The sequence below is a fragment of the Bos grunniens genome, chromosome 23 (genome assembly GCF_055505025.1).
Source record: "Bos grunniens cultivar Pamir isolate PY7600 chromosome 23, Bosgru_T2T1.0, whole genome shotgun sequence".
Lineage (NCBI taxonomy): Eukaryota > Metazoa > Chordata > Mammalia > Artiodactyla > Bovidae > Bos > Bos grunniens.
This window is the reverse complement of record NC_141187.1, coordinates 53001322-53015495: the sequence shown is the minus strand read 5'-3', so window position 1 is coordinate 53015495 and position 14174 is coordinate 53001322. Positions and strand designations below refer to the sequence as shown.

The 14174-nt window shown below is 50.4% G+C and overlaps 1 protein-coding gene across 11 annotated transcripts in view; it reads right to left on the bottom strand.

Moving 5' to 3' along the window:
- The window catches only part of GMDS (GDP-mannose 4,6-dehydratase), a 434715-nt gene that overhangs the window by 211213 nt on the left and 209328 nt on the right, over positions 1–14174 (bottom strand). For 9 of the 11 annotated variants that reach the window (XM_086370928.1, XM_086370929.1, XM_086370935.1 and 6 more), the window contains one exon: positions 9234–9361. In XM_086370928.1, coding sequence (XP_086227054.1) covers positions 9234–9361 — 128 coding nt within the window. Of the gene's footprint in view, positions 1–2846; positions 8929–9233; positions 9362–14174 lie in introns of those variants that run through there. The other 2 variants (XM_086370936.1, XM_086370937.1) reach the window with 1 other exon arrangement.

The following is a 14174-nucleotide window of genomic DNA, read 5'->3' as shown; positions in this document are numbered from 1 at the left end:
AGCAACAGGTGAGGGTGGTCAAGAGCCACCCAGCAGGAAGACAGGGGAGGCGGGGGGGTGCGGCGGACGGCGGGTGAGGACGATCAACACACCGCTGCTGCAGCCTTGAAAGATGCTCAGAGCAGATCTCAGACGTTCTCATCATAAGATAAAAAACACTGTACCTAGGCTTATCATGGTGATCATTCTGCAACATGTACAAACATCAAATCATGATGCTGCACATATATGCCGGAGAAGGCGATGGTACCCCACTCCAGTACTCTTGCCTGGAAAATCCCATGGATGGAGGAGCCTGGTGGGCTGCAGTCCATGGGGTCGCTAAGAGTTGGACACGACTGAGCGACTTCACTTTCACTTTTCACTTTCATGCATTGGAGAAGGAAATGGCAACCCACTCCAGTGTTCTTACCTGGAGAATCCCAGGGACGGGGGAGCCTGGTGGGCTGCCGTCTATGGGGTTGCACAGAGTCGGACACGACTGAAGCGACTTAGCAGCTATATGCCAACTAGCTTGCAATTTTTTTTAAAAAGCAACAATAACAAAAAACTATTTCTACCTGACCCTAACTTTAAGAAAACTTGTACTGCTGTAAACGTGTCCAGTCCATCCACAGTCACCTCAGGCGGCTGACATGCAAACTTGGTAGCTCCGTATCTAAAAGAAATTTTAGAAGCAAGGTTTCTTCCTCAAAGAATAGAATGCTGTAATTCTTTTTAAAAGACTATATTTTAGTTACAGGAAAAAATAATAATACTATGTCAAAAATGACAACAATATGCACTTTTTTCCACCTTGGAAACTTTAGACTTGAAAGCCGCCCGTAGTGTAACCCTTCCAGCGTTCCAGTTGAGTCCCGAGACCACCAGAGTAACAGCAGCGCTCGGAAACCGCACGGCCGGCCTGGCTGGAGCACACACACGGCCGCCGGGGACCGGAAACGCAGCCAGATGGTTCTGCTGAGGGAGGCACTTCTCTTTATAAAACCAAAAAGGCAGTGATAGGTCAAACACAAAAATGCAGATACGGTAAAACCGAAAGCTAGTGTGGAGACTGATGTCAATAAGACAAGCACAGCTCTCTGCGGTGTTCCCATCGACAGCAGTCAGTGGAGGCAGGGAGACAAAGGAAGGAAAAGCAACCCCGTCGGTCCAGACCAGAGACTGGAGTGGTTCAGTGGGGCCACCAAGGCCTGGAAACCAATCACACGTGAGGGTGTTAGACTGGGCACTTACGAAGGATCACAAAAACAGCAGAAACGGACCCACGTCCCAAGTCTGCGCATGGGTTGCTGGCCTGTCCATCTCACCCCACTGTCAGGACCCCAAGAAGCCCTCCTGGGAAGGCACTGGACACGGGTCTGGGGGCAGGGGGCACGGCGGGGATGGCAGGGTGCTGGGCCGAGAGCTTGGAGCCGCCCAGGCTGGTCAGAGCCAGGCCTCCCGCGAGCAGGCACGCGGCCCAGGCAGGCCCTCCGGGGAGAGTCTTGGGAGGGGAAGACCTGCCCCCACGAGCCCCAGCAGAGCAGAGCAGGGCAGGGCGGCCACAGGTCAGAGCTCACCTGAAGGTCTGCGGCCTTGTCTTCTGGGCAAGGGCACAGGGCACGGGCCAGGGGTGGGGGTAACTCGGGGGCGGGTGGGGCCACCGCCAACCTGGGGTCACTGGAGGGGCAAGGATCTGAGAAGTGTGGACTTCCGGCCAAGAGGAGTGACTGGACTGAGAGGGGACAGGAGCTGCAAAACCCCTCCCTTCATGTTTAACACAAGAGCGCATGGCTGTCATGGTTTCCATGGAAGGTGGGAGACTGCGGGTCACAGGTGCCCAGTGGGTCCAGGGCTGGGGCCCCAGGGGCTCTTGCGGCTGCAGAGGCCTTCGGGGCCCAAGGCCAGGGCCTCGCCCTCAGACATTGAGACCCCATCATAGATGCACTCAGGTGAGGGTTCAGGAGCTGCCGCTTCACTGGAGAGAGAGAGAGGGAAGGGAGAGAGGGGAGGGAGCGGGGAGGAGGGGGTCAGTGTGCTGGGGAGAAGAGACCCCCGAAACACCCCCTGAGCCGCACAGCCACTTGGAGCCTGCAGAGGTTGTAAGCCGTGGGCAGCTGAGCTGGACCGGGCTCGCGGGGCTCAGGTTACTGGTGACTCACGGCCCCGCCGCCCGCTGACGCCGGTTCCGGAGCCGCCTGCGGACGGTTCACTACAGTGAGGCCTTCAGCAGCCGCTGACAACAAGCAGTGGAATTCAAGCCACCTCGGCCCTTGCTTCCAACTTCTCACTTCAGAGTTTCTGAAGATAAGGATCAAATGAAGTGATTTCTGTTAAACCTGTATTTCCTGTACGGAGCTGATACCTTCCCCAGATGACACAATGGTGCAAGCACTGAGCTAACATGCTGCAGTGGAAGCCGCAGCTCGGAGCCGCAGGCCGCCTCCCCCGCTGCGCAGCTGCTGCGGCTTCTTTCTGACCCGGGTCCTCGGGCCTGGGCTCGGTCTCTCGGGGTGGGGCCGTGGCGGGGGATGGCCCAAGCCAGCAGCACAAACGCTGTCTCATCTGTGATTCCCGGGGAGGGTCGATGCTGGGGGTCAGTGCAAAACACGGCTTCCACACCTCATAAGAAGGTCTAAAGGCGCCAAGAACCCACCCTAAAGGCCACGCGGCATCACAGTCAGGCCAGGCCTGCGGGCCAGGGCGTCTCCATTCAAAGCCAGCCTTGCCCTGTGAAAAATGCACACAGTAATTCCTGCTCTCCTAACCACGGTCTGACATTTGTCAGGAGAATCAAAGATGGAACTGATAAAGCACCATGCAAACACAAGAGGACAACCTTCGGGGCTTCAAAAACAAAAAGGTCCGCTGAAAGCACTTTTTATTTTGTTTTCAATCTGCCTGAAAGCACTTTTTGTTTCCAAACTTGAAATTTAAGATTCAGTGAAAGTCAGCAAGTAATTCTTAAGCCATAGGAGACACCATAAGAAAAAAGCACGTGAAACCACGGTGACGCCCAGGCCCCTGATCTTTGTGCCACCACGGGCAGCACGGCAGTGCCTCTGCCACCCCGAGAAGGGCCTCGGGACCGCGGACACGGCCCCAGGCTGGTCAGGTCACGGTCAAGGCCAGGAATGTGCCCCGCCTCCCAGGCTCTGCCTGGCGGCCCCCAGCCCGCCCACAGGGGAGACAGCAGCAGTACAGGCCCTAGCTCCAGCGCCGGATCTCTGATCACAGGAGGAGAGGAAGGGACTCTCGGAGAACACAAGGTCCTGCAGGACGGCCTCCTTCTCACCACAGTTCAGAGGTTCCTATCTCCGCTTCTGCCAAAGAGCTGCCTGAGAGTCATGAAGTCAACCTTTACACATCTTGAGAAACAAAGACAAATCGTTAGAAAGTGAGCCCCTCGTCTGTGTGTGTGGCAGGAGGTGGGGGGGCTGGAATGGAGAGAAAGTTTCCATCATAGAATCTGTGATGGAAATCTTGCTCTATCGAAGAATCCTGCATCGGTGATGCGCTTGGAACCCGAGAGGACACACACCGTGGATCCCACAGACCCGGAGGCCTCTAAGGGCCGGGTGCCATGTTACCAGTCATGCCGCGGGCAGCTGGTCTATAACTAACTCTGTGACTTTCAAATTCTGTCTTGTAAATCAGGGCCAATGTACCATTCTATGTTTTCCATCTGCTCAGATACCCTTCTTTTAAAACTAGGAATCACGTCTAGTGACAGTACTGATAGAAACTAGCAGTCCTCGGGAGACTGACCCCAAACGAGAACGCATGAGCACTGCTCCGCGATCCTTCGTGGACAGCGTGCAGTAAGAGAGAAGCCGGCCTAAGTGCGTTTGGCTGGGGTCAAGAAAACCCACCACAACTAAAACCTACATGTGCTAAGGGTGTGCTCTGTGGAAACGCCTTACGCTAAGTATAGGAAACGACGCTCGAAACGCTGTACAAGTGAGAGAAATCCAGCACATCCCGTTTTTTTATAAGTCCATTTTTATACGCGTGATGAAGAAACCTGACAGGGAGGGCCCGTTCCTTCCACGCACTTACCGGGCACCTGCTCTGCACCCGGCGTCTGCAAGGCACGATGGCGAGTGAGAGGGGCAGACCCCAGTCCGTGGGGGGTGGCCCAGGTGGCCAACCTCATCCTTCCTGTGTTTGTGGAGCAGGGACTTCATTCTCCGAGATTTCAGGTCTCAGATTCTGCATGAAGTGATGGACAACGAGGGAGGCTCAACCATTTTCTTTATGGAATGAGAAAGTGCAGCAAAAGCAACCTCAAATATTTTGCATAACTCAGAGGTAGTGGGGGAAGCGATAGCACACAGCAGTTTTGTGTCTTTCTTTAGGGTCTTCCTTAGGGTCTTTCATGCAGAGTAACATCTGCATGAGGCTTCGTCAGCAACACCAACCGTTCCACAAACGGTTTCTGGATTTTGCCTTCAGGTAATTCTGCTTCTGTAAAACTTCGCTTGTGAGCATTCGGGCTTTGTGGAACATCCATGATTTTCTTTGCTGAAGTGATAAGGGGTCTTGCCTTAGTCCCCCGGCTCATCCCCGGGGCACCGTGAACGTGTGAGCAGGGCACAACTACGGCCTCTGGAGCCGCGTGAAAGGCCACACGTAAAACCTGCTGGAAGTTTGGTTTCAAGAGGATGATGGCTCCTGCAGACACGTGAACCACAATAAGGGTTCAAGAACTCGGAATAAAGTCAATATGTTATCCTGAAACTATTTAACTAGCAAGTCAGAGTGTCAACCACTCTCTCTCTGCACAACCAGAGTGCCCAGCACTGCCACCTCCTTAACACCATCACCAAGGGCAGGTGATGTCAGCCTTGTGAGAGGCAATTACATCCACATAGCAGGAAGAGTCTTGTCATTGCAATTAAAGAGCCAGTTCTCATCGTGGGCGGAAGCAGACAGGAAGCGGGTGCCAGCAGGGACAGACGGGAAGGGAAGGAGTAGACACGGGACAGAGTCCGCCGGCGAGGGGGCAACAGAGGCGGGGCAGCTGAGGGCCACAGCCCAGCGGCGGGGGAGCCACCCAGGGACCCTCATCAGACCCTTGAAATAAGAGTGAGTGAGCCTCACCTTTCACACGGTCATCTTCAGGAACACACCCATGACTCTCTTGGGGACGCGGGGTCACCTGGTGACCCAAGGTGTGCCAATGCTGTGCGGGGGTGGGGCAGTGGGCAGGTCCCAGGCCGCTGCTGAAGGCGGGTAATTCTGCCCCTGAGCAGATGCAGGGCGTGTGCTCGGTGTGGCATCTGCTGAGCCGGCAACCCCACCTAGACGCGCTTTCCTCCTCTCCATGCACATGTGCACACGCGGGCGCGCACACACACGTACCCCTTGGCCAAGAACTGCTCTTCCAATGCAAGGTCAGATGTTCCATTCTACTTTTGTACAATACAACTGAAAATCTGATCTTGCAACGTCTCTAATCTCCATGCTGGGACTTACCTGTGGATAAAAACTTAAGGAGTAATCCAACCCATCCTAGAAGCTTCATTTGTCAACATGATGACATAGACAGGACCTACAGTTTATGGGGTGTGGGGACCATGGCCACTCCTGGGGTGTCACCCCCAACCAATCAAGACCTGGCCAAGGAAATCTGGCTATGGTGACCTTCAGCATCTCTGCCGGGTATGGCCTGGCTAGCGACCCGGTTCAGAGACCACCGACTCTCAGAGACTCAACCCTGGCAAGAAATCAACTCCTCTCCTGAACACGAAGAAGAGATGCTGCAATGAGCCAGCTTGCCTTTAACAGTCTCAGGGCACTCACACAGCATCCTCTCCCAGATCTGTATGAATGAGCACAGGGCAGAAATGCCTGCAGCAGCCTGCACGCGGGGCGAGGGGCCTGCGGAGAGCGGACAGCTCCCCCAGGTTGGCCGCCGGGCTCCCGTCCTGCCGGAGGCCTCCGCTCTGCTGGGTCCCCGTCACCTGCGAGCACAGCCCTCGTGCTCTCGTGAACTCGAGGTGCGGCTCCGACGCACACGTGGGGAGCCAGGCCTGAGAACAGGCTGTGCTGAGGGCATCTACACAGCTAAGAAGACGAGAGCATTTTACGGTTTGAATTGTCAGCTGACCTTATCCCGACAGAAACGCGCGTTCACAGAGCCTGGGTGATGGATGTATGCGGCTGTTCATGGTAAAATCCATTCAACAATTCTGCACCTTTAACAATGTTTCCAATAAAATAATGAAAAAAGGTGTAACTGCACACGACTTATTTACTCTAAAGTACAATATAGTTTAATATAGAATTTATATTCTTCATTTCAATTTGAAATACCTCTTACCCACTCAAATGATGTTTTAATCATCTTGATCTCAGAAACAAGACTATGAAACAGAAGTTAACGGATCTGAATCAGCAACAGGAAATGGCTTTGTATTAACTGTCGGGAAAACATTTACAAGACAAAGAGATTCCCATCATGGATGTACAGCACGTGAAGGTGAAGGCTAATTCTTAACAGGACTGCTATTACGTCCTTTTCAAAGATCAATAATTGATACGTAAACCTTGTTGAGACTGAGGCAAAAATCATTAGCCCAGGTGGGATCAACTACACCCAGTCCGGCAAACGCTCTCTACTCCTCTTCTCTGAAATCCATCCACAATAAAAAGTATAAATTGCTTAACCTAAAGACTTATTGATATATTTATGTACGAATGAGAGGGATTCTATAATTGAAGCGTGTGTAAACCAGATGCTATTGTGACTCGTTTGATCTGTGCTGGCTGAGGCTTCTCCACTCTAAGACTGATTAGAGTGCCAGGATCTAGATATGGGTTAATTAAACAAAGCTTCTGTTTTTTCATTCTTAGGCTTGTTGATTCTAATTTTGGCCACACCCACCTTGATTCGTAAGTCTGTGCAGTAGCCTCATTTTAAAATAGAACTGCAAAGGATGGTCCTATTTCTTAAAATGGGGATAAAAGTTACGAATTTTATTTAATGATGACACTTTTTTGGAAATCTTGAAATGTCAATCTCTTTCAGAACCCGTGAATGAGAAAATGGTTTAGGAGCAGTACTCTGTGTTACTGTCAGAGCCCCAGGACCCTCAGCACGCAAAGCCCACCCGTGTCGGGGCACAGGCTAGGCCATGGACACCCAGGGATGCCTGGCTCTGAGCGTGCATCTCTGGAATCCAAAAACATGACACTGTCCTGAGGAGCCAGGCCTCCTGCTCTCATGCCTTACTGTCCCGGGCACTTTAGCACCTGGGGTTGCTGGACTGACACGTCTCGTCAAGGCATCCTAAAAATGACATCATTCGGGAAGACCTTTTGAAGTCTTTGAGCCAACATGTTTCTTAAATGCTTCCCTGCTACACGAACACAGACAGGGGTCCTTTACACCAAGATCCGCGTAAGCCCCAGAGCCGAGGTGTGCTTGGCATTTGGGGATGACACGACCCCATGGTCCCCATGCAGACCCACTGAGCTCCCAGAGGGGTTTTCATGACTTCTGTATTTACCGAATGGTCTCATGCATTTTTGTTGGGTTTTTCTGGCGTGTTTTCCAAATGTCATTTATTTTTTTCCCGGATTGAAAAAGTTTATATGTACTTGTTTCAATACATGGAAAATACAGAAGTCTACAGAAGAAAATAAACATAACCAAAAATAAATATTACTAACATTTTGATATACTGTTTGTTGCATTATCAGATCTGTTTCTGAGTTCCAACACAAACTTCTTTTGCATCCCAGTGCAAAAACATAAAATAGAATGAAATTTGATCTATCTGGTTCCAAAACTGCAGAACAAGACTTTGGATAAAGATGGATACTTTCACAGCCTTCTAAGTAGCTGCAGGTATTTGCAGAGAGCTAGAAGGTTATACACCAAAATGACAGTATTGAAAAAACAATTATTTTTACAAAACTTGCCTCATATTCTTAAGAAGGTGAGGCCATATAGGTTAGACGAAAGAAAGTCTCAGGTTCTTTTACATCACCTTTGCCCACTGTCTCATGGTTTTTAAAAGTGTGGACTTCCGTACTTTTTTAATGCAGTGTTCTTAAAATATATCCAAGGGCTACCATCACAAAAAGCTTCTTGTGTTTATAGCTTAGAAGAACACATGTAAATGATCTAAATGTCTCACTGCTATGCAAAATATTAAATCAGAAATTTTTTGGCCATAATATAAATCAAAATTTAGGTGTTCAAGTACGCAACATTCTTAACTGTTACACACAAAAGCGTTACCACAGTGGGGCTGACCTCTGTGTTGGCAAGTGAACCCGTGTTTGCTTTCTTTTGTAAACGGTCAAGTTTCTTTCTGAACCGCATCAATGAACAAGGAAGCCAGATCCGGTTTCCCAGAGGCATCACTGGGGACAGAAATAGTCCTGAGTGCAGGAAATCAGTGAGTACCTAAACAGGCACCACGGGCTCCGGGGCAAACACCCCGTCATCAACACGCTCCTTCACGTCTCGCCACGGAAACTCCAGACATCAGCAAGCACGCTCATCCCGGCGAGGCAAAAGCTAACAATTTGTTCACAGAAAAACCATGCTACTTACATGTACATTAAGTAATGTATGTGACCCAAACCGGAACTTAACGTGCACGTAAATCCCCACACGGAAGCCAGAATCCCCTCTAACGCCACCCGCTGCTCCCCAGCAGCATCCTTGCTAGCACCTCTCTCGTGTTGTCTCTTTAGTGGACAGGTTCACGGGTGGGAGTCACAGCTGCCCAGGGCAGGGGGTGAGCACAGTCTGAAGCAGCAGACACCAGGCTCTCTGAGGACAGCACTCGGGAGCGAGCGGGCGTGGCCACGCCAGCTGAAGGGCGCGCTCACGGACTGGTGGCAGCATCAGCGCCAGTCGTGTTTCTGGGAGGTCTGAACACTAGTTCTGTTCACCAACAGATCCCTTTGCAGGTCATCACTCGTATCCTGGATGGAGTGAGGGAGGAGGCATGCAGAAGACACTCCAGAAAGGAAAGAACCGTCCAGCCCACTGGCCGGCATCCTTGTTTTCAATAATTAAAACAACACCTGTGAGGTACTCCCCCTTCCAGACTGTGCAGAACAGCCTCACACACCGCTGAGCGTGGGCCAGCAGGGGACACAGTGTGAGCTGAGAGACAGCTGCATGAGCACGGCTGACCCACCGCCCCCTCCAGGCAGCCCTCCCAGGAGGCCTGGCACTTGGACATGCAGACGCAGATACTTAGAAACCAGAACGCATCGGTTCCTACCTCCACATAGTCCTTGGCGTGGCCCCAATCTCGTTTGGCATCCAGATTCCCCAAACTGAAACATTCCAGTTGTCCGAGGTGAATCTTAGCTACTGAGCGGCTAATTTTTCGAGTAACAAAATTAGCTCCTAAAAGAGACAAAAGATGTATTATCAGTTGAGTGATTTTGACATTTAACAGTTTGGTGAACCAAACACAATCTGAGCCTCTGGGCATTTCTTCCACCCCCTGCCCCTCTAAAATAATAACAAAAGTAAACAACAGAGGCCACTGGCCGTCACTTAGGCAAGATCAGGAGCCCCACTCGAGCGTCACGCCAGCTCTGCGGCCGCGGCGAACACTGTGGGGCTGTCTTGCCATGTCCCGTGTGCTGCAGCGACACACGAGCAGGCCCCAGGCCAGAGAGCAGCTCTTGGAAGGCCAGTCTTTACACAGAAGAGTCAACAGGGTTGGACAAAGGGAAATGCCAGAATCTGTAATAAGACCATCCTGACTTTTAAGAACATAAACATCGTGTATTCCTATGAATAAGACTATTTCGGGGTTCATGAGGAGAGAAAGGAGACTAATCTGCCTCCCAGGTGTGACCAAAGGAAACAAACCAGAAGTGCATGTGGCTGCTGGAAGGGGGGTGGTCCATCCTTCTTTATCTAAAGAAGGTGGAGCGCCGAAGAATTGATGCTTTTGAACTGTGGTGCTGGAGAAGATCCTTGAGAGTCCCTTGGACAGCAAGGAGATCAAACTAGTCCATCCTAAAGGAAATCAACCCTGAATATTCATTGGAAGGACTGATGATGAAGCTGAAGCTCTGATACTTTGGCCGCCTGATATGAAGAGCCAGCTCACTGGAAAAGTCCCTGATGGTGGGAAAGACTTAGGGCAGGAGAAGGGGATGACAGAGGATGAGATGGTTGGATGGCATCACTGACTCAATGGACATGAATTTGGGGAAACTCCAGGAGATAGTGAAGGACGGGGAAGCCTGGTGTGCTGCAGTCCATGGGGTCGCAGAGTCAGACACAACTTAGCGACTGAACAACAGCGATGGGCTCTCCAGGGCTAAGCGTGAGGTCTGAAGACTCTGTACTTACTACAACGTCACCTTCTAAATTCACCCAAGCGTTATCTGCAGGACAGCATTTCTGAATTCTCTATAAATATTTTGAAATGATCGGATGAAACGTATCATACCTGAAAGGAGTAAAACTGTTTTAATGTTCTCTGGTCTTTAATGAAAGCCTCTATCCACTATTAAAAGATCACAAAGAAGGAGAAAATTAAAAGGCACTTCTGAGGCAGCTTTATCTATGCCCTCGCATCTAAGCAAGGTTATCACAAAGCTACCAAAATCTCAAGGTAATTAACAGGCACGTGAGCTGGTCAGTGGTGGCGTCTCACAGTGTAGACAGATTGCCATCACAACTTATCACATTTCAGTAGCTTCAGCTTTGTTCTTCTGCAGAAGAAACAGGGAGGTGAGTGTTATGACAAAAGCGTGGGCTTCTAGACAAACCGACACAGAGATAAGGGGGGTTCTTATAAACAGGTTTTCTCAACTTTGGCTGGAAAAGCCCAGCACAAGTTCAAAAACACAGCAGACTCACTGCACAAACGTTGCAGGCACACTTATACCAACGCCCCACCACGAGTGACAGCGAGAATCTGAATCTTCAGCCTCTCTTGGCCGTTAACAGAGCACTTTCAGAAATCCAGCTTCAACTCTGCAGGGCACTGTATAATACACACAAGAGCTCCTTCAAAAAAGAGCCTTTGAATATGAAGTATTTATCAGGCACAACCCTTTTCAATCTACTATCAATTAGCAGCTTTTAATTTACTATTGATTTAAAGTGACAATTAAATTCAGGCTTGATGTCTATCTTTGTATTTTAGTGTCAGGACTCTGCTTCATCCTGAAGTTCCGTGGATAAATCTGTGATGTCAACTCACCTATGTTACATGAGTTAGTACTTCTTCTCTGTGGCCCAGTGGACACGGACACTGGGCTGTTCCCACCTCTCGGCTGTTGTGAACGGTGCTGTAGTGAACGCGGGTGCACCCCTTTCCATGTGGGGATCAAGTGTTCATCTCCCCTGGAATCACTGCAGATGGTGACTGCAGCCATGAAATTAAAAGACGCTTACTCCTTGGAAGGAAAGTTATGACCAACCTAGACAGCATATTCAAAAGCAGAGACATTACTTTGCCAACAAAGGTCGGTCTAGTCAAGGCTATGGTTATTCCAGTGGTCATGTATGGATGTGAGAGTTGGACTGTGAAGAAAGCTGAGTGCCAAAGAATTGATGCTTTTGAACTCTGGTGTTGGAGAAGACTCTTGAGAGTCCCTTGGACTGCAAGGAGATCCAACCAGTCCATTCTGAAGGAGATCAGTCCTGGGTGTTCTTTGGAAGGACTGATGCTAAAGCTGAAACTCCAGTACTTTGGCCACCTCATGCGAAGAGTTGACTCACTGGAAAAGACTCTGATGCTGGGAGGGATTGGGGGCAGGAGGAGAAGGGGACGACAGAGGATGAGATGGCTGGATGGCATCACCGACTCTATGGACATGAGTTTGAGTGAACTCTGGGAGTTGGTGACGGACAGGGAGGCCTGGCGTGCTGTGATCCATGGGGTCGCAAAGAGTCGGACACGACTGAGCGACTGAACTGACGGCAGCTCCGTGGAGCTTCCCTGGTGGCTCAGCACTAAACAATCTGCCTGCAATGCATGAGACACAGGTTCACTCCCTGGGTTGGGAAGACCCCCTGGAGAAGGAAACGGCAGCCCACTCCAGTACTCTTGCCTGGGAAAGCCCATGGACAGAGGAGCCTGTTGGGCTACACTCCACGGGGCTGTAAAGAGTCAGACACGACGTAGCGCTCGCGCGCAGGGCAGCTCCACAGCTAACCCACTGATCAGCCGCCAGCTGTGTGCTCACCAGCAGCGACTGGATTCTCATTCCTCCACATCCTCCCCAACAACTGTACGGTTTTATCTTTTTAATGGCAGTCATCCTTGTGGGTACTTAAGTGTTATCTCCTTGGGGTTTTGACTTGCATTTCTCTGACAACTAATGACATTAAGCACCTCCATTTTCATGTACGTATCAGCCACTGTGTATCTTCTTTGATGATATGTCTAATCAGGTTTTTTGTCCAATTTTTAAAGGACAATGTCACTGGTCTTTTTAATCTTGAATTGTAAGAATTCTTTATATATTATGGGACCGAGTCCTTTATCAGACATGATTTACAAACATTTTCTCTCATTGTATAAGTTATATTTTAATTTTCTTCATGGTGTCCTTTCACACACAATTTTTTTAGTTTTTTACGAAGTTCAATTTGTCTTTTTTTTTTTTTTTTGACTGTATGAGCTTTTGGTGTCACATCCAAAAGGACAGTCTTGAAGATTTTCTCCTGTATGTTTAACGCCTTGGGTTGATTTGGTTCTTAAATGTAGGTATCTGACCTGGTTCCAGTTCATCTGTGTATGGTGAGGAGAAAAGGGCCCAGCTTTAGGCCCCTGCATGTGGCTATAGGGCTGCTCTGGTACGGCGTGTGTGCTGGAAAAGCTATGCTTTCTCCCACCTGAATGGCCTTTCACCTTCTGCTGAAAATCAGTTACCCATGGACACACGGGCTTATCACTGACCTTCAGTCCTGCTCCGTGGATCTAACACCTGCTGGCATGCGAGAACCACACACGTGATCAGCACAGGTCTGCGGGGACCGTCACAGCCCGGAAGTGTGAGTCTTCCGACTGCTCTTTCTGACTATTTTACCTTTTCTCAGTCCCTTGAATTTCCGTGTGAATTTTAGGACCAGCCTGTTAATTCTGCACAAAAGGGGCTGAACTTTTGCAGGAATGGTGTTGAATGTGCAGATCGGGGTGGGAGGGGGGCACTGTCCATTCTGAAAGCACCTCATCTTTCTGCTCATCCGACGGGGGGGAGGGGGCTTCTGCTGATCTGGGGCTTATCCAGTTGCTTTCAGCAATGCTGAGTAGTTTCCAGAGAATACATTTTCCACTTTTTGTTAAATTTGTTCCTAAGTAGTTTACTCCCTGTGATGTTGTTATAAGTGTAACTTCTCATGATTTCATTTTCAGGTTCATTTTCAACATTTTTATTGCCACCATGTTTCACTAGTTAATTCTTGGGAGAGGCTTAAAGTGATTGTTTTTTTTTTTTCAATTTGTTCTTTCCATAGAGCTGAGTGCCTGGATCTCAGTGGTAAGGAATCTGCCTGCAATGCCAGGAGACACAGGTTCGATCCCTGGGTCGGGAAGATCCCCTGGAGGAGGAGATGGCAACCCACTCTAGTATCCTTGCCTGGGAAATCCCATGGACAGAGGAGCCTGGTGGGCTACAGTCCATGTGGTCACAGAGAGTGGGACACGTCTGAGCGGCCGAGCACGCACGCATGCACTTCATTTTCACTCATTACACAAGCTTCTTGTTTTCTGGAGAGAACTATATGAAACCACTCACCTGAGGGCTGAGGCCTGGAGGGCACAATGTCCAGCCAGGCCCACCATGCAGATGGAGGAGGAGAGGCCCACGGCCCGGCCTGAGCCGCCCCCTGGCTCCTGCCACTGCTGCTGGCACCAGCCTGCCACGAGGCAGGAGGCGCCCTGCCTGGACGGGGTCGCTGGTGTGGCTGTGCTGGTACACACACAGAGAATGGAACTCCTGTAAGTGTGCACATACATGCTTGATTTCCAATAGCCTTCACTACAAGACCTCAGCCAGGATGAAGACCAAGAAACGGAAAGTCGGCCCAGTGAACTGACAACCGAAGGCCGCTGGCCGCTGGCCCTGCCACCCAGACCACGTGGCACTCTGGACAGGCACACCTGCCAGGCCACGCCTTGGGCGCCCACCCGGGCACATGGCGCTGCAGACCGTGAGCCATCACAGATGCAGGCGCGTCAGGCCCG